General features: G+C 35.9%; 2 protein-coding genes across 2 annotated transcripts; both read right to left on the minus strand.

Annotated features, from left to right (window-relative positions):
* Positions 1–7,691: 7,691 nt before the first annotated feature.
* Positions 7,692–14,615, minus strand: thumpd1 (THUMP domain containing 1). Its single transcript, XM_037763842.1, has 5 exons — positions 14,105–14,615; positions 10,650–10,827; positions 10,479–10,564; positions 10,011–10,173; positions 7,692–8,540 (listed from the first exon to the last, which is right to left on the minus strand). Exons 1-5 carry the CDS (start codon positions 14,306–14,308, stop codon positions 8,206–8,208), a joined length of 966 nt encoding a protein of 321 aa, XP_037619770.1. The 5' UTR covers positions 14,309–14,615; the 3' UTR covers positions 7,692–8,205.
* An 837-nt stretch (positions 14,616–15,452) lies between these two features.
* On the minus strand, positions 15,453–23,083 carry eri2 (ERI1 exoribonuclease family member 2). Its single transcript, XM_037763841.1, has 9 exons — positions 22,819–23,083; positions 19,528–19,592; positions 19,298–19,378; positions 19,078–19,205; positions 18,806–18,968; positions 18,360–18,460; positions 18,105–18,186; positions 17,927–18,015; positions 15,453–17,479 (listed from the first exon to the last, which is right to left on the minus strand). The coding sequence occupies exons 1-9, from the start codon at positions 22,839–22,841 to the stop codon at positions 16,043–16,045; spliced, it is 2,169 nt and encodes a 722-aa protein (XP_037619769.1). The 5' UTR covers positions 22,842–23,083; the 3' UTR covers positions 15,453–16,042.
* Positions 23,084–23,174: the final 91 nt, after the last annotated feature.

Raw genomic sequence — 23,174 nt, forward strand, 5'->3', positions numbered from 1 at the left:
AGGGAAATAACTCTGGATTCGGCTATTAGAGCATTTTACAACTTTTAGGACCTAATGATTTAAATAAGGGCTATTCAAGTGTTCATACTGCGAAGTTTATTTACCTCAAAAAAAATAATCCGCTGAGTTACAGACGTCTCTTTCCCAATGTAAGTCTATGAGGAAAAGTATTTTTGGGCCCAATGGCATCACGTGACGGACACAGAAGTTGTAGTACCGCCATTTGGCCACATGAAAATTGGAATCAATGACCAGCGCTCTTCCTGGGGGCTTGCATTAAAGTGACTCTCCCAGAACCTCTGCACAACCCTGCGGAGAATCGCCGCAACACCTGATCTCATGTGAATGCAGCCTTACTGCCTCTCTGCTAAGCTCGGCTAGTTATCTTTTAGCCAAAGTAATTTATTTTCTTCATCGTGACTAAATTTATCTACATTCGCTACATTTGGTTATGTAGAATAAAAAACAAGATTTTCAAGATGCCAGTTCATCAAATTTTGATGGCTATTTCTCACTTACAAAGAGCGCTTTTGAAAAAAAGGTTAATTTAGATTCAACTAAGGCTAGCAGTGGCTAACTCCCCAGCTGGCTTTCACTTGTTTTAGCTGTCTAGTTAGCTCACTTGTTGTTGTTTTTTTGCTTTATTTTGGAGTTATTGTAACTTTTACATTCTGTTTGTGCAGACATTTTATATTTCTAGAGCATATTAACTTTTTGATATGTTAAATCCAATGTCAAAAAATCGCTAAACTCAATTTTAACCAAATATGAAGTTACTGTGTTTCGGTGGTGCGCAGTTCAAACTTAACATTTAGGTCTAGGCAAATATCTTTGTTCTTTAATAAAATGTGTCAAACACAGGTCCTTTCTCTACCTTTATATTAACACTGTTGTTGCACATGTTTTTACAGACCATATAAGTCTGATTCTGGAATCCAATAATATCACATCATATAGTATATATATATATATATATCGTCTTTTAATAATAGCTAGTAAGCTAACATAAGCTCGCAAACTAGTTGAAACCAACCCAACTCAAACCAATAATAGTGCAGCTGCAATAATAATGTTATTCTGTGTAATTAAGCTTTATTTACATTTCATGCTTGAAGCTTGAGATATGTGATTGAATATGTACTAGAAAGGTAGTCCACAGTGTATAACTAGGACTAGGGGTTTGTAAGATTACACTCATTGGCCACTTTATTAGGTACACCTGTACAATCTAATGCAGTCCAATACAACAGCCCTGCTGTAACTTCTACCTTTAAAGGGGAACACCACCCAAATTATGAATTCCAACATGTTATTTCCATGGCCTAGTAAAGTTCATAATTCATACTGTGCAATATTTTCAGGTGGAATTTTATTTCATTATCACTGTGCAATATCATTTTTCCACTTGTGCAATTTTGTTAATGGTCTGTTTATTGTCAATACTGTATATACTGCTCCTATTTTTATACTTCCTTCTATTTTAAATGGTTCATATTTTGTTACACTTTGTTTAGCTGTTTTTTTACTGTGTTAGCTGATGCTTCTTGTTTTTTGCACTATCCCCTTTGCTGCTGTACACTGCAAATTTCCCCACTGTTGTACTAATAAAGGAATATCTTATGTTTGTGAACATGAGCTACTCTCTCTCAAAGCCAGAAACCAGAGAAGGAAGTCTCAAACTTGTGATGCCATAGGGTATAAAGTCTGGAGCTGCTCCATAGACAAAGAACGGGAGACTGATTTTATGGAACCACAGAATGTTTGTTTTCTTTTTAATACCCAAATGAGCTTTATTCTGTTGTAATGTTCTCAGCTGTGAAACACAAAATGTTCCCGTATACTCAGAACATTTCCCTGGCTGCTCTCAGTGTCATCTATAACATCTCTTCAAATTCATTGGGCAGATCCAGACATTATACCCTATGACATCACAAATTTGAGTTTTAGCACCCTAGTTTTTGGATTTGGAAGAGAGTTGTTCATGTTTGCTAACATTTTTTGGACTGTATTATACCATAGGAATAACATGTATGGATTTTGAAAATGGGCGTACAGTAGTTCCCCTTTAAGATGTCTATAATGTTATTTTTTGGCAACATTGATGGAAATGTGTAAATTCAATTATTTGTTTTAGCATTGGCGTCATACGTAGTTACGGTGTTACGTTGGACTTGATAATATTGAGAGGTGTTTCCTCTATTCTACCCCCTCATGTATATGAATGGGAAGGGCAAAAATTATCTCTCAATATAATGCAATCCAGTGCAACACCACCTATTTAAATATGACCTCAATAATAAACAGATAATTTAATTTACACATTTCGGAGAATGTCACCAAAAAAATTAAACATTATGAATTTCGTAAAGGTTGGCGGGGCTTTTGCATTAGAGTGCATTAGACTGTACAGGTGTACCTAATAAAGTGGTCACGAGTGTACGTTGCCTGTACAAATTTCTAAACAACTATATTGGCTGCAATTACATCTTAAGATTCTTGGTGCCATTCATATGCAGAGTTCTTTCTGTGTATTCATACATCTAAGGGCAAATTCATACGTCTCATTAGTGAAATAGAGCTTTGATCCGGTTCCTCTTAGCACTGATCATTGGAAAGTTAAATGAAAGAAAAGTAATTAAAGCTTTTTAGAGTCACACAGCTGATGTCCCAGTTCCACCTCCTGTTCTTCTATTTTCCCCAGCTTTTTGTTCACGTCTTTACTCTGCACGCTGCCCTGCCGCCGCCGCTCTGCCCCCACGTCCCCTCTCCTGTCTAACTAATTGTCAAGGTTCTTGTTAGTATTATGCTAAAACGGGTCTCTCTGCAGCAAAAGCCACCCAGTGATATGGAAAGCACCCTCAGCGAGGATTATACCGCTGATGAGAGAATGAGTGAGTAGATGTGAGTGTGTGGAGGGGAATAACTGCTCCTGAATTTGTTGTTCATTCATGCTCTCTCCATCTCACCACCTCCTTCTCTTCAGCTCGACAAAACTGTTTCTCAGCTTTCCTAAAAAACCAAGCCCTCCTTCTCTCCTTCACGCTCCAATCACATAAACAGTGATTTACATTCAAACAGCAACTTCATCCCAGGTATTAAGAAAACTAATTTCGCAACATTAATAGACCCCTTAAAAATGCCCAGTTATTTTTCTCCACAAATGACTTCCCATAATCCTAATCAACTAAATCCGTCTGCTGATTGCTCCCTTTCTGCAGGGACAAATAGGAATGTTTGGAATCAATAAGAGCCCTCTTGGCCTACCTGTAGGACTGTTGGGGTAACAGCTAATAGCAGCGAGCTGACAGGCTGTAGAGGGTTGATAAGCATTTCTCATTATTGAACCTCATTCACATAGCTGGCTGCCACACACATACATTCACACAGACTCTCTCAGAGAAATAGATGTCCTCCAAACCATATTCCCATTGCAACAATAGATATAAATAAATAAAGAAATCATTGGTGTGTGCATCTATTGACTATGCATGCGTGTGACAAAGGAGAAAGCATCTGGAAAGCTACAAACTGACACCTAGGGATGGACAAAATAACAGAAAAGCCTCCCTATACAATGGCTCTGCAGTAAACACCAGTTTGACAAAGCTCATAATCGCTTTTTGTTGTCGCTGTTGGACGTTTGGGTTCAACTCAGTGGTCATTTTTGAGGCCATATTTTGTTATTAACAAACACCACATTCAGTCAGTGTTGGTCTGTTTGTGACAACTTTATGAGTTGCCTCAAGCAAATGCAGCCGTGCTGTGTTTGTTGTACATCTTCATGATTTTTGAGACTTTACCATTCACCATATTGCATAAATTTGAAGTGCTTGTGATTGATGCAAAAGAAAGTCATCCGGCCTAATACAAACCACAATTACAAATGAAGATGCACACATATTTAAGCTTTAAGAGGTCTAACAATCTTGCATTTGGCATTGGAATATTTGGACTAAGGAAGCACCGGTATCACTTTTTTCTCTCATGTAACTGATGGTATAACTCATGGTATTGGCTGATATCAATGCCATTACTTATACCATTCTCAGGGCTCGATAGTTGCCAGGTTGCCATTGGCAACCATTCTGAGCAATTGACAATTCTTGGCCTTTGGTTACCATCAATGGCAACCACTTTTGAACATATAAAAGATAGGGACAGCAAACAGTAAAACGTGCACCCCAAAATAAATATATCTTAAATATTTGTAGCATTAGTGATATTTAAATATTGCTGTTACAGTCAGTCAGTGCACATAACAACGCTGCATGCACATTGATGCATTCACTCTTGTGTGTGCACAGGCATCTGTTTTAGAGACAATGGCGAAGCAAATTAAGTTGTTTGCATGTGGTTAAAATAACCATTAAAGGGTAACTTTGGTATTTTCCAACCTGGATCCTATTTTCCCATGTTTTTGTGTCTAACTGACTAACAGTGACAACAATTTCTGAAACTGGTCCAGTATTGAGGGAGACCGCTGTAGACAGCAGCAACTGACAGGCTACAATATGGTGTTATTAGGGCAAGCTGGCACCGTCATTTACGTCCACTAAAAGTGTTTGTTTTTACCATGACAGGCTCTGATTATTATTATAAGTGTCTGACATTATGGAAAGAGTCACGCTCAAGGAGAAGTCTCGTTCTGAAATCTGGCAAGGTGACGTATTGCCGCAAGACAACGGTGGAATAGTGGAATACATCCATGGTGGAAACGTGAGTGCCAGTCGGGCAGAGATTGTTGTGTTGGAGTACAGAAAGTGTAGCTTGGTGTTATCTAAAGATTTTCAAGGTCATGGCTGGATATTTAGATGATTTCCACAATGCAGATGAGCTCTTTGAATTCAATGGCCGCCCGTATTTATTAGCCAGAGTATACGGATATTCAGGTTTGACAACGAGACTTTTCCTTGAGCAGGACTTGGACACAATAACAAACAGACCGGATCAAGCTAAAGGTGAGAAAAACATTTTATTTCTCTGTAGGGTCCTTTCCATAATGTTGTCAGATACGTGTAATAACAATCTGAGCCTGTCAGCGGCAAAAACAAGCACTTTTAGTGGATGTAACGTTACATTGACGCAGCTCATTTTGCAGCTGCCCGGTACAGCGTTATCCCTCAATACTGAATTTTTTAAATTGTTGACCCCATTAGTCACTTAGACACAGAAACATGGGAAAACAGGGTCCAGGTTGAAAAATACCGAAGTTACCCTTTAATGGTTATTTTAACCGCATGTAAGTAAGTGAAAGTAGACCTGGAGTCCTTGAAAATCCCTGAAGCTCAACAATTTGAGCCTCGGCTTGTTCATTCTGTGCTGTGAGAGAGGAGTCTACAGTTGTGAGGGGGCTGAGGCCATTGTTCGGCTAAAGTGAGACAAATGAGACCCTGGAGAGTACTACTTAGCCACTCATAAAGGTCAGATATGGAGCCACACCAACGGATGCTAATCCTGACCCCGGGGACTGTGTGCACATGCGCCTGTGGATGCAATTGTTTCACAGGCCTGTGACATTTAAACCTGAATGAGTGTACAATCCTGGGTGGCAGAACAGTGTGTACGTGTTCGTATGCCTATTTGGCTGGAAAGCAGTGGGCTTTAGTGCCAACTGAGGTTTAATTAGAAACGGCCTCGGGGGCAATTAAAACATCAGAGGCTATTTTCTCCTGTAGACAGCACCAAGCGGTTAGCACTGTAAATATTCTCTTGATTTTGATTATGTTGTTAAACATTTTTAAATTGTCATATTCTACAGAATGCTTTTTATGAATTGAATAAAAAATGTCATCAACATTAATTTATTATAATATAATATTATATTATAATAGCCTTAGCATCTGTATGAAATTATGTTTTTATGATCTCTAAGATTTCACCTGACAGCAGAGATATCATTAAGATGCTGCCACTGTGATATTATTATGAGGCATCACTGTACGTTATCCATTATGTAGGCTAGTCACACAGTCTAATTGGCGTTGTACTAATAACACACTGGCAGGCTGAAAACATCCGGTCCTTCCCCCTTGCGTTGGAGCTATAAGCTTGTCAGCAGGTCACACTGATTGGGGCACCTGAGAGCCAGTGAAAATGCAATTTGTGAGTTTTAGCTGAATGTGGTGGAGATAACGACGGACGGGTCACAGCAACAGTTCAGCCCAAGCGTAATGAGCAGAGAGAAATTCACAATTCTGTTAATGCATGTGTGTGTCATTATGTGTACGTGTCCTTACTATGATTAATGCCGTCACTGAATGCTAGCGCTGGTTTTACTGCACCATTGTTGCTTTAGAGAACATATTTAAGTTTCTCTTAAATTTAGCATCACAAATCTACAAACAAAGCCAAGTTCTCCTGGTGATATCTTAAAAGGACTGTTCATGACCTTTAAGGCTCGGTGGATGCAGAGGAGGGACCCAGGGTAATGCTACAGAAATATGAGCACAGCTTTAAACCTGCAGTAGGCAAAATGTTTTTGGCATAATTGGGCAAAAATTCCATAATAACGTTTCAGCATATTATAATTCAAGTGCTCTGAGAGAAAACTAGACTTCTGCACCTCATCATGGCTCTGTTTTCAGGCTTTAAATCTAGCCTGTGATGGGAAACTTTGGCCAATCAGAGGTCATTTCAGAGAGAGCGCGTTCCTATTGGCTGTTAATTCAATGGAGGAAGCTGTTAATCACTCGCGAACTCCGATCAAACTAGGCAGCGCTCATCAAATATGAATCAATATTATGTTACTGTAATTTTCAGAAACATCTTGTAGTGTACTGTTCAGCTGTAAGATGAGAAAGTTTGCTCCAGCTGGTGGGCGGTGCTTCGTATTTCCTCAACTTATCTCAACATGGCTGCCCATCATCCTCAGCTGTCCTTTTTGTTTAGAGCTAAATAGCATGTTATACTGCTAACAGGCTAAAAGCTAAAATGGCAAACCAGGTAAACGTATTATAATCTACCTGTAAACATGTTAGCATGCAGGTAGCATTAGGTCAAAGCGCCGCTGTGCAGTCTTATTACATCATTGATACTTTTTGCATTTCTTTCTGAGTGAGACGTTTCTCATGTTCACAAAAAATCTGACTGACAATAAAACATATCTAAATATGACAAATTGTGGAGCATATTATCACTCAAGAAACTCACCCGAGAACAATGTATATTTTTGGCATCACAGCTTGTAGTGGTTGCTGCGGCAGTTATCACCTTTCAGCTGGAGAATACATGTAAATTCACTACATCTGTCATAAGACATTATATTCTTTTACATTGATATGAAACCTATATTGTTTATATTGTTATTTAGTAAATAATATAAAGCATTCATACCAGAAGGTGATATTAGGAGATTGTTTCAATGATTTTGATAAATGATTCATCCAGGTGCAATAACCACAGTACATCTGTAACATAGACAACCACGACTCTACAAAATGAGGGTTTAACTCCATCTTGTGGTGAAGAGAAGAAGTGCCCGTTCAATGACTGGTAGTGAATACCACAATGTCAAACAGGACATTTGACTACATAATGTGAAATACAAGACCACAAACACCCTGCAGGTGTGTAGTAGCAGAGTACTTATTTTATTATGTAGTTGTGATGCATGTTTCCTCTCATCTACTTCTCACCACCCTTGTTGTGTCACTGAAAGTGTAATGAACCATAAAAAGAGGAAATGTGGCAAAAACTGTCAAACACACAAATGCCTTTAATTCAGGGACTGCTTTAGGAAATAACAGTTACAAAAAACGGAGTAACTAAATGTGACACAAACTGAACAAAACCCTTTTTTCTTTAAGTAAAAATGTAAAAGAATAAAATAAAAATAACATTGAAATTAAAAATCAAATTCAGTATTAAAAAAAACTGAGCTGATGGCAGTTATGCTGCAGAATGGTGACATGTACAGTTAATTCAAAATCACATATATCAATTATTTAAAAAATGGACACCTCAATGAAGTCGGTACCAATGTATCATAGATATCTTTAGGAATATAAAAAAGACATTAAATTAGGATTCTGTTCGACTCCTGCGAACCTTTGTCAAGTCGTGTCATCAGTCATTAAAAAAAATTACGTATTCTTGCTTAGAGCCTTGTATTTAAAACAAAAAACACTACAATATAATGCAACTTAAGATGTTTTTTTGTAGAAATTCAAAATCTGACTGATCATCAGCTTCTCTAAATATGAGCTCTTACTCCCCGTCACCTTCATCCTTATCAGCCTCCTTGTTGTCCTGGGGCACATTGTTGCCATTGTCTTCTTCGCCTTTCTTCTTCTCTTCTTCATTCGTCTCCTCTGCATCGTGTTTCGCCTTCTCCTCAGCCGTATTCGTATCCGTTTGTGCTGTGGTCACGTCAGGCTTTGGCGTGTCCTCTTTGACTACTTCCTGGACATTGTACTTTCTATACAGCGTATAGTCTTTTACCACACTGAGGCAACACACCGCCTTGATGACCTCCACAATGATTGTCAGTTCTGGGTTGGTCAAATCAACCTTGTTCTTAGGGTTCAGCTTCCCCACGAGACCTGCAATGGTCAAAAGACCAAAAACAAAACAAAAAAGGGACAAGACAGTTTTGTACACTGATGATCAAAAATGTGAAATTTACTTTTCATTTACTCTTTTTCATCTGCCAAAATGATCAGACCAACATATCCAGCTAGGGCCCTATTTTAACGATTTATAGCGCATGGTCTAAAGTGCATGGAGCAAGTGCATTTAGGGCGTGCGTGTCCAACACTTTCGCTAGTTAAGTGACGCATAATCTGGGCACAAAGCAAGGCGCAAAGTGGTTGTATTTAGTATCTTAATTAATCATAGGTGTGTTTTGGGCGTAACCGGAATCAAACCAATCAGTGTCATCTACCATTCCATTTAAAAGCCAGGTGCGCCTTCAACGGGCTCAATGCTATTTAAAAGGCGGATTCGGCAAATTGGAGAAGCGAGCCATTTTCCGCTGAGAAAACGGATCTGCTTGTGCGTGAAGTGAAAGTGCACGAGCAGATGTATGTGGTGCACCAGGCTAAATATGATAAAATTGTATTGATAAATATTTAAACTGTATTGCTTTCCGATGAAACTCACGGGGGGAAAAGATGATGGTCAATATGTGTAGTGCGCTTACTTTGATCGTTAACGTCGGGGATCTGTGTGTCCACCAAATCCTCCGCCATCGTCTTGTCTGTCAACTCTCTCTCATCCCGTGTGTGAAATCTGACTCCTGCTACTCTGAGCTGAGACTCCATACGGAGCAGACACATTCACTTTCAGTTTGTAGCGTCCGTCGTTTGACTATTGATAACACAGCGTTGATACGCGAAGATGAACTAAATGGGTTTTATTTCTGTAAACAAAGCAAAACAAGTGTGTAGGCGATGGGTACGTAATGTAATCAGTGTATGCCCGACCACTGTGTAACACTGACTAACGCGGCAAGCCTACCACAGAGGCGTGTAAGCACCATGATCTCTCTGGTCACTGCGGTCATGCTAGAGGAGCATTGAGAGGGCGCTGCAGGTTGAGCAATACAGGATGCCTGAGAGCCTTACGTCATTATATTCCATTATATTCTGAATTGTCACCTGCTGTCTGAAATTTGTGTTTTCCCTTACATGAATAAAAACATTGTTCTAGTGCCAACATGGTATTTAACTGAGGAGGAGGAGAGCTGCTGCCTGTCCCTGTTTGTGTAACAAGCAGAGAGGACGTGTGTTGTGAACCCGCCTCTGTAGACGCATCTTACTATCTGAATAATGCACCCTAAAAAATGGCGCCAACGCTTTATGCTGCCTCAAGAAAGCCATGTGCCAACAAAGCACCTGACCACACCTCATTTTAAGACCAACAGGCGCACAGATGGGCGCAAGTACATTTGCTACTTACACAACGTGGGCGCTGGGCATGAAAATGACATCTGCGTTGGTCTGAAACTAGCAATGACAGTTGCGCAGCGCTGTGCTTTGGGTGTAAGATAGGGCCCCTAGAGTCCAACATACCTGCAATTGATTTGATGATTTCGTCTCTCTTGTTGTGGCTGCTGTTGCGAGCCTTGAAGGCGATCTGGTAGGTACCACAGTTTGGGGTTTTGAACCAAGGCTCCAGGAAAGTAGTCAAGTACTTCACCATGTCATCCTGGAAGGCCTTGCATGTTCCAGTTACCTGGATGACACAAAGACAAGGATAAGACATGGCGGCAGCATGAAACTTCAATTATTTTAGTCTTGATTCCTAATTTAACATTACATTTTATTGTTAAAAAACATGCCTAAACTATTATTTGGATACATACATCAATAGAAGTGTTATTATTAAATGTCAAATAATATATCCTCTCTGTCTCATTTGCAATAACAACACAAGCTTATTAAACTTAAGTTGTTTGAAAACTCAAAACATCTCTCTACTGCATCTGTAAAATCACATTAAACACAGTTGGTTGTCAGTTGTAAATTTCAGCTTCTCACTGGTAGCATCCGAAGGATCACGCGTGACTTCTTCTTCTTGGTGGTGTGGAGATCAGACAGGATGTGATGAACCAGCTTGTCAGATTCTATGAGAGGAAAAAAACAAATTGAGGCCACAATAAAACTAAAATTTACAAATCATGTCAATGATTCATTCAATAAAGGACTTACCCAGACTTTGAGTTTTGATGAAGATTACATTGTTTGCTCCGCTGTCCAACGCCTGGAAGCGCCTCTCCTGTTTAGTTCCAGAGGCTTTCAGCTGTGCCACTTCCTTCTTCAGCGCTACATCAACATCTTCTTCATCAGCCTCCTCCTCTTCACTGCTGCTCCCATTATTATCTTGGAACTGTGATCAAAAAAAAATTCTCAATAAGACCTTTAAACGGTTAATCAATTATCCAAAATATTCTGACTATTTTAGCACTATATCAGATTTTCAGATTTCATTAATTTCTGTGTGACAAGAGAGTGGATATTGAAAAAGAGACCAGCATGACCATGTTTAATTCAAGTCTATTGATATGGGCATGTGGACAATAACAAGCTTTCAAGCTTTTCTACTGTTACGGATATGTGCAATAACATGCTGATCACTCTGTGCACTAATTATATGATGCTGTGCAATAATCTGGGAAAACTGTAATCTGGCAAAAACTGTCACCTCATCAATATACATATTGTATTTTTATATTTTACATTGTACTATCTTTTATATTTATATTGCACTATGTCTTTTTTTATTGTATTATCTTTTCATTAGCATCTATGGGATTGTCACAATCTAATTTCGTTGTACTACACAATGACAATAAAGGGCTTGAATCTTGATCTAGCTACCCCTATGCAATACACAAAACCAATGTGCAATTAAAAATCTAATTAACTATGGTAAAATATGCAATTTTGTCTTTATTATTGCACAATTTAAGAATACACAAGCATAACAAAATAATAATAATATATTGTTATATAATAATTTACAGTGCAGGAAAAGGCAAAAAAACTTACTGGACCTATTTGCACGTAAAAAAATTAGAAAACACGCCAATTTAAATCCAAAATGTTCTGACTATTTTAGCACTATATCAGATTTTCAGATTTCATTCATTTCTGTGTGACAAGAGAGTGGGTATTGAAAAAGAGACCAGCATGACCATGTTTAATTCAAGTCTATTGATATGGGCATGTGGACAATAACAAGCTTTCAAGCTTTTCTACTGTTACGGATATGTGCAATAACATGCTGATCACTCTGTGCACTAATTATATGATGCTGTGCAATAATCTGGGAAAACTGTAATCTGGCAAAAACTGTCACCTCATCAATATACATATTGTATTTTTATATTTTACATTGTACTATCTTTTATATTTATATTGCACTATGTCTTTTTTTATTGTATTATCTTTTCATTAGCATCTATGGGATTGTCACAATCTAATTTCGTTGTACTACACAATGACAATAAAGGGCTTGAATCTTGATCTAGCTACCCCTATGCAATACACAAAACCAATGTGCAATTAAAAATCTAATTAACTATGGTAAAATATGCAATTTTGTCTTTATTATTGCACAATTTAAGAATACACAAGCATAACAAAATAATAATAATATATTGTTATATAATAATTTACAGTGCAGGAAAAGGCAAAAAAACTTACTGGACCTATTTGCACGTAAAAAAATTAGAAAACACGCCAATTTAAATCCAAAATGTTCTGACTATTTTAGCACTATATCAGATTTTCAGATTTCATTCATTTCTGTGTGACAAGAGAGTGGGTATTGAAAAAGAGACCAGCATGACCATGTTTAATTCAAGTCTATTGATATGGGCATGTGGACAATAACAAGCTTTCAAGCTTTTCTACTGTTACGGATATGTGCAATAACATGCTGATCACTCTGTGCACTAATTATATGATGCTGTGCAATAATCTGGGAAAACTGTAATCTGGCAAAAACTGTCACCTCATCAATATACATATTGTATTTTTATATTTTACATTGTACTATCTTTTATATTTATATTGCACTATGTCTTTTTTTATTGTATTATCTTTTCATTAGCATCTATGGGATTGTCACAATCTAATTTCGTTGTACTACACAATGACAATAAAGGGCTTGAATCTTGATCTAGCTACCCCTATGCAATACACAAAACCAATGTGCAATTAAAAATCTAATTAACTATGGTAAAATATGCAATTTTGTCTTTATTATTGCACAATTTAAGAATACACAAGCATAACAAAATAATAATAATATATTGTTATATAATAATTTACAGTGCAGGAAAAGGCAAAAAAACTTACTGGACCTATTTGCACGTAAAAAAATTAGAAAACACGCCAATTTAAATCCAAAATGTTCTGACTATTTTAGCACTATATCAGATTTTCAGATTTCATTCATTTCTGTGTGACAAGAGAGTGGGTATTGAAAAAGAGACCAGCATGACCATGTTTAATTCAAGTCTATTGATATGGGCATGTGGACAATAACAAGCTTTCAAGCTTTTCTACTGTTACGGATATGTGCAATAACATGCTGATCACTCTGTGCACTAATTATATGATGCTGTGCAATAATCTGGGAAAACTGTAATCTGGCAAAAACTGTCACCTCATCAATATACATATTGTATTTTTATATTTTACATTGTACTATCTTTTATATTTATATTGCACTATGTCTTTTTTTATTGTATTATCTTTTCATTAGCATCTATGGGATTGTCACAATCTAATTTCGTTGTACTACACAATGACAATAAAGGGCTTGAATCTTGATCTAGCTACCCCTATACAATACACAAAACCAATGTGCAATTAAAAATCTAATTAACTATGGTAAAATATGCAATTTTGTCTTTATTATTGCACAATTTAAGAATACACAAGCATAACAAAATAATAATAATATATTGTTATATAATAATTTACAGTGCAGGAAAAGGCAAAAAAACTTACTGGACCTATTTGCACGTAAAAAAATTAGAAAACACGCCAATTTAAATCCAAAATGTTCTGACTATTTTAGCACTATATCAGATTTTCAGATTTCATTCATTTCTGTGTGACAAGAGAGTGGGTATTGAAAAAGAGACCTGCATGACCATGTTTAATTCAAGTCTATTGATATGGGAATGTGGACAATAACAAGCTTTTGATCTAGCTACCCCTATGCAATACAAAAAAACAAGGTGCAATTAAAAATGGAATTAATTAAAATATTATGAATTATTATATTATAATTATAAAATATATGTAATTATTATTATAATTATATTATTAATTATTAAAATTATAAAATAGTGGTAATGCAATTTTGTCTTTATTTTTTGCACAATTTAAGAATACACAAGCATAACAAAAAATAATAATATATTGTTATATAATAATTTAAAGTGCAGGAAAAGGCAAAACAAAACTTACTGGACTTATTTGCACGTAAATAAAGTAAAAAATAGTGATGCCACTTTGCTCCAACTTGCACAGTAACTTCTAGGAACAGGACTATAACCTGAGCCAGGCCTGGTCTATAATAACAGTAGACCAGGGGCTCTGATTGATGAGTATAACAGCAGATGTTGTTAAAGTGTAGTTGGACTGACCTTCTCGGGCCCAAACAGCGTGTCTGCGTACTCATTGAGCAGGTTGAAGGCCTCGGCGGTGCACTTCCTCTCGTTCATGTTGCATGTGATGAGGATCCCCTCCATGCCCACCTCCAGCTCTCTGGAGCCCTTCCACCGCTTGTTGTTGTGGTGTCCGGCTGCATACCGCTTCTTGCTCCGCTTCCTCGAGTCATTAGCCGACATGTTTAACAGATAAACCTTTCAGAGAGCGTGAGAGTGCTTCAGCTCAGTAGCAGCGGGACTAGCGTGTTGTCCTGGTTACACTCCTCCTCCTCGGTTTAACCGGGTGAAGATGAAGATTCACTGGGTTTTTAAAGCTGCAGACTACAATGTAAACGCCATGTGAAGTTGACTAAATGACACAGCCGGACCGCCTAAAATGTGCGTTCAAATGAGCTGCAGCTCAGAGGACAGATGTCTCATTCAGTCACAACATTGCACGTTTTTTGGTTGCACTGGACGGCGCGGGAGGAGGGACAAAAGACTGAGGGGTTCGCGAAATGTTGTTCACTACATGCTGTTAGACCAGGGGTCAGGGGTCAGCAACCTGCAGCTCTGGAGCCACATGTGGCTCTTTAGCTCCTCTTTATTGGCTCCATGTGGGTTTTTAGAAATGTAATTGAATAAATGTTTTTTTGTTTACATTTTCATTTTTATTTATCATTGTTGTAGGTCTATGGTACGACGGTATGATGGAGTATTAGGGCCACATTGAGGAAAAATAAATAAATCTGTGATTTCGAGCATAAAGAAATTAATATTACAAGAATAAAGTCATAATATTAAGAGAATAAAGTCATAATATTACGAGAATAAAGTCAAAATACTTTGAGAATAAAGTCATAATATTACGAGAATAAAGTCCTAATATTACGTGAATAAAGCTCTAATATTACGTGAATAAAGTCCTAATATTACGAGAATAAAGTCCTAATATTACAAGAATAGAAGTCCTAATATTTAGAGAATAAAGTCATAATATTTCGAGGATAAAGTGATAATATTTCAAGAATAAAGTCGTAATATTTCGAGAATAAAGTCGTAATATTTCGAGAATAAAGTCAAAATACTTTGAGAATAAAGTCATAATATTACGAGAATAAAGTCATAATATTACGAGAATAGTCATATTTCGAGAATAAAGTCATATTACGAGAATAAAGTCATAATATTTTGAGAATAAAGTCATAGGTTTACGAAAAAAAAAGTCTTAGTATTATGAGAATAGTCATATTATAAAGTAGTAATTATACGTGTTATTTTCTTTTTTTGCTACTTTATACTTCTATTCATTAAATTTATAGATTAAAACATGACACAAAATGATGATTAAACTTTAATCACTTTATTCAACATTTCATTTGATCTCTAAAGCACATTTCCAAAATAAATTTGTACAAAACATGAACAAAATGAAGTTTATTATCAGTGTTCATTATTGGCTGATTTGATTATTTTTGTTTAAATAAAAACACAACACTAACATTATATAAATTAATTTCATTAGTTAATTATCATTATTCATTAATGATTACTAAACTTTTATGTCCTAAATTGTATAATTAAGTGTCACAAACAGTCAAATATTTAAAAGTATTCATTCAACAATGATGTGAAATACGGAAAAGCAATGAATTACATCTTTTGGGGGAATTTTAGCTTTATAAAAGCCAATTAATTATCCAAACTGTAATAAAGAAATTTAATTAAGCATTCCTTGTGTCAATAAAATGACAGCTTTGATTTGTACTGCTGTATGAAGTTCATAAAAGGGGATCTCCTCTGTTTATAAGCATATCTATTCAGCTTTTACTTTTTTCACATACAACATAAAGAGGAGGAACAAGTTAAACAACATCACAAAGTCTATTTCACTGAGGTTGAACACACACAGCTTTCTTTTTTTTCTTCAACAAGTTAATAGCTCTTTCTCAGCGTTGACCTCTGGGGTGGACGACAGCTCAGACTCGAGTTGATCTGACAGAGTGAGACTGAAGACCCGACAGCAGGAGCGGCCACTGAGCTGCTCTTCATCACAGCTGACTCCCACTTAAAGAACTCGCAGCCCTTCTGGATCCTGCCTCCGCTGCCTGACCGCCGGACCGGGCAGCAGAAAAACCCTCGCCCGTGGTTTGGTCCGCCGTTGGATACGACCTGCCGCTTTGCACGACGCCCACACGCACACAGTGGAGATGTGATCCTCTGTCCTCCTTTCATTGTCACAGAGATGGAGGCGAGATTGGTGCGTGAGGAGAGTGTGTTAGTCGACAAAGAGGAGAGGACATTCTTGGAGGCGTGACATGAGGAGGGACGGGAGGGTTTTGCTGGGTCAGTGTAGATGGTGAAGGAAGATTTTGGAGTCTCTTGGTGCTTTGTGTGTTGTGTGATGACTGCTTTGGGCCTGACAAATGAGGTAAAAGGGGTGGAGGTCTTTTCTGGGATGAAGTGGTTGTGCCTGAATAGAGCGGGTGTGTTTGTTCGACAGATTTTATGAGACCCATCTGACTTTTCTTGTACTTGTAGAGATGTTCTAAGTCCTGTTTTGTGCCGATAAGATTTGGAGTCCCGAGTAACAGTTTTAGGCACAGCAAAATAAGAACTGGGCTCTGAGATCGTTGAATGCTGCCTGATTTCATTCAAGTGATTAGACATATTAATGTGAGAACTCTTTGTAGATACAGACGTCGTTGATGACTCATTGGCCATCTTTTGAGTTTTGAAGTTGTTTTCAAAGCTCACCGTTTCTCTTATTTTGTGTCTTTTCTCTGGTGAATGTGTATCATCCGTCTCTTCACACACGTGACATCCGCTGTCAAATTCTCTCTCCGTTTCACTGATGACGTCATCGTCACCCTCCAGCACCACATCATCATATGAACCACACCTGTCCTCTGCTTCCACTAAAAGTTCTGCACCTTCCTCTTCTACTGTTGCTCCGGTTTTGGAGGGCTGGTTTGGCTGAGGCAGATTTGAAAGGCAGCCCAAAGTGGTCGAACACAGAACAAGGCTGCTGCTGTTGTTATTGCGTGGTGCAGGACAGTTGATCATAACTGAAGAGGAAATATTAGCGACAGTCACTGCTGTAATAGACTTCCTGCTGCATCCCCATAGTGGCGTAGTTGTACCATTCAGCAGTGTCTTTGGTGAGATCAGGCTTTGAACAGAACTTGAGTTCTCCTTTGTGTCTAAATCCCTCATAATGTTCCCTGAAAGTGATTTTATCTGACATGATTTGGGAGGAATTTTGGGTGATGAGGGTTTGTTTGTGGTAAGTGTGTTTTCCTCTTCATCGGTGTTGGATTTTTTGTTGTCTGCAGTTGTGTTTCCAAACATGGGTTTGACCTTTAATGGCATCTATAAGAAGATGAGAGCTATAATCAGTAAAATATCACCCACTCCTGATTTTTGAAACTGTAGTCAAATAAGTTCTATCAGCAGTTATAGGTGCTACACTGTATAACCGCTGAGCTGCATGTTTACTTATCTTGCTCTTCCTTTTCTCTTCAGTGTCGAGAAATATTTAACGTAGCATCAAGCACAAATGTCTAAAAGCTAACCAAGTAAAGGTCATAAATATCTGTGTTTATTATTTGCAACAGTCCAGTTATATATCTATATGTGTTTATTTAAATAAGAAAGCTTCACAACAAATAAAAAAATTGTACAATTTATGAACCAAACAAGCTTCATCCGTGAAGACTTCCATATCGTCATCATCCATAACAGGTTTTGCTTGGGGAGACAGAAGGGGGGCCGGGGGATTCAGGAGTTGGGATGCATCGTTGGACGACGGCCACTCACCTTCTCCAGGCTCCTGGTGATCTTCATCACACACCCATCCCTCATCATCCTCGCTGCCAAATGAGCTGTATTTCGCGAGTCATCCAAACCTGAGGAAAAACAAGACGCACAGGATTTAGATTGAGTCTATTTTCTATGGAGATTTATTTGGACAAAGGAAGTTTTGCTTTGTTTATACCAGAATGTTCTCTCCCTGAAAACTGTATTCCCAGATCTTGTAGTGCCCCGTTCAGACCTTTGGGTTTCCGGTCATAAAACAGCTGAAAAAAAAAAAAAAAGGGTTAATCACAGCATGAGGAGTGCTGGAAGGTCTAGTCCAAGTGATTAGTTAATAGACAGAAAGTTTTATGAGTGAATATTTGGTTAATCAAAGTACAATTTATTTAGTTACAGCCATAAGCATGAAAGAGAACAGATGTGTAAAGTCACTTACCCTGTAGGTGCTTCTCAGGTCTATCCAGCTGTTGAGCACATCAGGTTTATGGAGCTGCTTGCGTTTACATTCGTACAGCAAACAAACTCCGAGATCCCAGTCTGATACGCAACGCATATGGAGGCACATTAAAGTTAACAATGTTGTTTCAGCTAAATTTCTCCACTTCATTTTTCAAAATTCCAACAAGGAGAAAATAAACCATGTTATTGTGATGAGGCAGTCTGTTCATTGCACATAATGCAACAGAGCGACAGAGTTAGATAATTCACTGTTGTTATACATGATTTGTAATGTTTGAAGATAAAAACGGCATTCTTGTTGAGTGTGATCTTGTCTTCAGTGCAGGTAAGATCCTCACTAACTGAGGCAGAGACTGATGATGATGAGCGTATGGTAACTAAAGATTACCATAAGAGTTGTTGACCATTGCAGTTGACTTTTACCTGACCATGTGAGGAAAGTACACAGTTTTTGAGAAGGTGAAGGTGCAGAAGATCTCTGTTGTCTGTTGGGAAAGACCACACCCATCTCGAGCTGCAGGTTTTGCACCCAGCGGCTGAACCGAGAAAGACAGATCCGAAGGGGGATCCCTGCCTCAACTTGCATCTGTGACACAGAGAATCGAGGATGTCAGATGTAGTGTAAAACTGTTTACAGCACACGGCAGCAGAAAGTGCATTGGTATGTTTGTAGCAGTGTATTTATGCACAGTCACCTGTGTTATCCCGGTCAGCTCAGTGCAGAACTCGGACAGAACGGGGTGCTCTTGGGGTTGAACATAAGTATGAAACTCAGACTCAACCTCCCCTGTAGACGTGTTCAGCAGAACAGCAGGAAACTCAACTGCATAGCAGGAAGAAATGGAAGAGGGACAGATGTTATATAAGGGTGAAAAATAAGGACGGTCCACATGTAATATATAAAGAGCTACTTACTAATTTCCTGGCTGTAGTGGTTTTTCTCTCTCCAGCAAGTTGACTCAAAATCAATCACAATCAGGTAGGAAAATATTTGATCTGAAAGAAATTATACAGTATTAATGGCAAGTACAACAGTGTAATCCAGAGGGATAGTGTACTGACTAGGGGATCAAGTCTAAACATGATCTCTCTCTCTCTCTCTCTCTCTCTGTATGCACATTATCAATTCAAATAATCATACTTACTTGATAACAGTGATTTCTTTGACCCATTAGAGGACTGACTCCGCTGCCTCAATAATCCCAGTTCTCTGTGGAGACAGGGAAGGATTCAAGAGACACTATTAGAAGTGCAGTAACGTTAAACCTAATATTAACTGTAACATTAGCCGGACATGTACTACTACTACTAGCCTAGTACTACTAATGTTACTACCAAGTTACTGACTGAATAAAATGTTTAGATCAGGGGTCAGCAACCTTTACTATTAAAAGAGCCATTTTAGGCAAAATAAAATTAAAATAAATCTGTCTGGAGCCGCAAAACATGTGATCATTGTGATGAATGTAACACAGTTTATAGTCTAAGTATATAGTATATAAGTCTAATGCAGTGAGGGCCAAAGTGCAAATGTACTACGTAGTAATAGGGCCACAATGAGGGGAAAAAACATCTGAGATTTACAGAATTAAGTCATAATATTACTTTATTCTTGTAATATTATGACTTTAATCTTGTAATATTATGACTTTATTCTCTTAATATTATGACTTTATTCTCTCAATATTATGACTTTATGCTCTTAATATTATGACTTTATGCTCTTAATATTATGAATTTATTCTCGTAATATTATGACTTTATTCTTGTAATATTATGACTTTATTCTCTTAATATTATGACTTTATTCTCTCAATATTATGACTTTATTCTCTCAATATTATGACTTTATTCTCTTAATATTATGACTTTATTCTTGAAATATTATGACTTTATTCTTGTTATATTATGACTTTATTCTCGTAATATTATGACTTTATTCTTGTAATATCATGACTTTATTCTCTCAATATTATGACTTTATTCTCTTAATATTATGACTTTATTCTCTCAATATTATGACTTTATTCTCTCAATATTATGACTTTATTCTCTTAATATTATGACTTTATTCTCTTAATATTATGACTTTATTCTTGTAATATTATGACTTTATTCTTGAAATATTATGACTTTATTCTCTTAATATTATGACTTTATTCTTGTAATATTATGACTTTATTCTTGTTATATTATGACTTTATTCTCGTAATATTATGACTTTATTCTTGTAATATTATGACTTTATTCTTGTAATATTATGACTTTATTCATGTAATATTATGACTTTATTCGTGTAATATTATGACTTTATTCTTGTAATATTATGACTTTATTCGTGTAATATTATGACTTTATTCTTGTAATATTATGACTTTATTCGTGTAATATTATGACTTTATTCTTGTAATATTATGACTTTATTCTTGTAATATTATGACTTTATTCTCGTAATATTATGACTTTATTCTCGTAATATTATGACTTTATTCTCGTAATATTATGACTTTATTCTCGTTATATTATGACTTTATTCTCGTAATATTATGACTTTATTCTCGTAATATTATGACTTTATTCTTGTAATATTATGACTTTATTCTTGTAATATTATGACTTTATTCTCGTAATATTATGACTTTATTCTTGTTATATTATGACTTTATTCTCATAATATTATGACTTTATTCTTGTAATATTATGACTTTATTCTTGTAATATTATGACTTTATTCTCTTAATATTATGACTTTATTCTTGTAATATTATGACTTTATTCTCTCAATATTGTGACTTTATTCTTGTAATATTATGACTTTATTCTCTTAATATTATGACTTTATTCTCTTAATATTATGACTTTATTCTTGTAATATTATGACTTTATTCTCGTAATATTATGACTTTATTCTCTTAATATTATGACTTTATTCTTGTAATATTATGACTTTATTCTCTCAATATTATGACTTTATTCTTGTAATATTATGACTTTATTCTCTTAATATTATGACTTTATTCTCGTAATATTATGACTTTATTCTCGTAATATTATGACTTTATTCTCTCAATATTATGACTTTATTCTTGTAATATTATGACTTTATTCTCTCAATATTATGACTTTATTCTTGTAATATTATGACTTTATTCTCTTAATATTATGACTTTATTCTTGTAATATTATGACTTTATTCTTGTAATATTATGACTTTATTCTCTCAATATTATGACTTTATTCTTGTAATATTATGACTTTATTCTTGTAATATTATGACTTTATTCTCGTAATATTATGACTTTATTCTCTTAATATTATGACTTTATTCTTGTAATATTATGACTTTATTCTCTTAATATTATGACTTTATTCTTGTAATATTATGACTTTATTCTTGTAATATTATGACTTTATTCTCTCAATATTATGACTTTATTCTTGTAATATTATGACTTTATTCTTGTAATATTATGACTTTATTCTCGTAATATTATGACTTTATTCTCTCAATATTATGACTTTATTCTTGTAATATTATGACTTTATTCTCTCAATATTATGACTTTATTCTTGTAATATTATGACTTTATTCTCTCAATATTATGACTTTATTCTTGTAATATTATGACTTTATTCTTGTTATATTATGACTTTATTCTCTCAATATTATGACTTTATTCTTGTTATATTATGACTTTATTCTTGTAATATTATGACTTTATTCTCGTAATATTATGACTTTATTCTTGTTATATTATGACTTTATTCTTGTAATATTATGACTTTATTCTCTTAATATTATGACTTTATTCTCGTAATATTATGACTTTATTCTCGTAATATTATGACTTTATTCTTGTTATATTATGACTTTATTCTTGTTATATTATGACTTTATTCTTGTAATATTATGACTTTATTCTCTTAATATTATGACTTTATTCTTGTTATATTATGACTTTATTCTCGTAATATTATGACTTTATTCTTGTTATATTATGACTTTATTCTTGTTATATTATGACTTTATTCTCGTAATATTATGACTTTATTCTCGAAATCTCTGATTTATTCTTTCCTCAAAGTGGCCCTAATATACCGTCGTACCATAGACCTACAACCATGATAAATAAAAATGAAAATGTAAACAAAAAAACAGTTATTCATTTCCATTTGTATAAACCCACAGGGAGCCACTGGAGAGGAGCTGAAGATGTTACTGACCCCTGAGGTCTAAAGGAAAGTACTGCTGTGCTGTTCATTTTAAAACAAACAGATTACATTTTAACCAATATTCAACACTCAGTGTAACATTAACACACATGTAGAACATGACGTCACCTCGTTAATGAAACATTCAGGGTGTCATGTCACATGTTTCTCCTCCTCAGTTTGTTTTCAGCGTTAGCTTAACGCTAAACGCTAAAGTCACTTACTTGGCCAGTTTCTTCGTAGACATCACGTCAGCTAGTAACTAACTTTACATAATAAATGTGAAACTATAAAGAGTCTTATTCAGACAACTCAGAAAACACCGCGCTGTTTTTTTTTAAATGCTCATCCATCAGTCTGAGCTTGATTAATCTGGGCTAGTCAGTGAAATCAACTGCAGAAACAATCGATCACAGAAAAACAAACAATGGAGTTTATCGAAACTGCATTTCCGGTGTTACCGTTTATAAACCAAAACAAAAGCATGACATACTGTAACCAATATAAAAAAACACAAATGTAAAAACATTTATACAACAACAAAGTGTTAGTCTGATCTGTTAATATGTGATTATATCAA

This window comes from Sebastes umbrosus, chromosome 3 (genome assembly GCF_015220745.1).
Source record: "Sebastes umbrosus isolate fSebUmb1 chromosome 3, fSebUmb1.pri, whole genome shotgun sequence".
Lineage (NCBI taxonomy): Eukaryota > Metazoa > Chordata > Actinopteri > Perciformes > Sebastidae > Sebastes > Sebastes umbrosus.

What these genes read in the sequence shown, in the direction of transcription:
- thumpd1 (XM_037763842.1), bottom strand. Translation starts at nt 14,308, where the DNA reads ATGTCGGCTAATGACTCGAGGAAGCGGAGCAAGAAGCGGTATGCAGCC. An exon ending in CATCAAAACTCAAAGTCTGG is followed by an intron (nt 10,565 to 10,649) that starts GTAAGTCCTTTA and finishes TTCCTCTCATAG; the next exon opens with AATCTGACAAGCTGGTTCAT. An exon ending in AATCATCAAATCAATTGCAG is followed by an intron (nt 8,541 to 10,010) that starts GTATGTTGGACT and finishes TGACCATTGCAG; the next exon opens with GTCTCGTGGGGAAGCTGAAC.
- eri2 (XM_037763841.1), bottom strand. Translation starts at nt 22,841, where the DNA reads ATGTCTACGAAGAAACTGGCCAA. An exon ending in AAAGAAATCACTGTTATCAA is followed by an intron (nt 19,379 to 19,527) that starts GTAAGTATGATT and finishes AATTTCTTTCAG; the next exon opens with ATCAAATATTTTCCTACCTG. An exon ending in ACCTGAGAAGCACCTACAGG is followed by an intron (nt 18,187 to 18,359) that starts GTAAGTGACTTT and finishes TTTTTTTTTCAG; the next exon opens with CTGTTTTATGACCGGAAACC.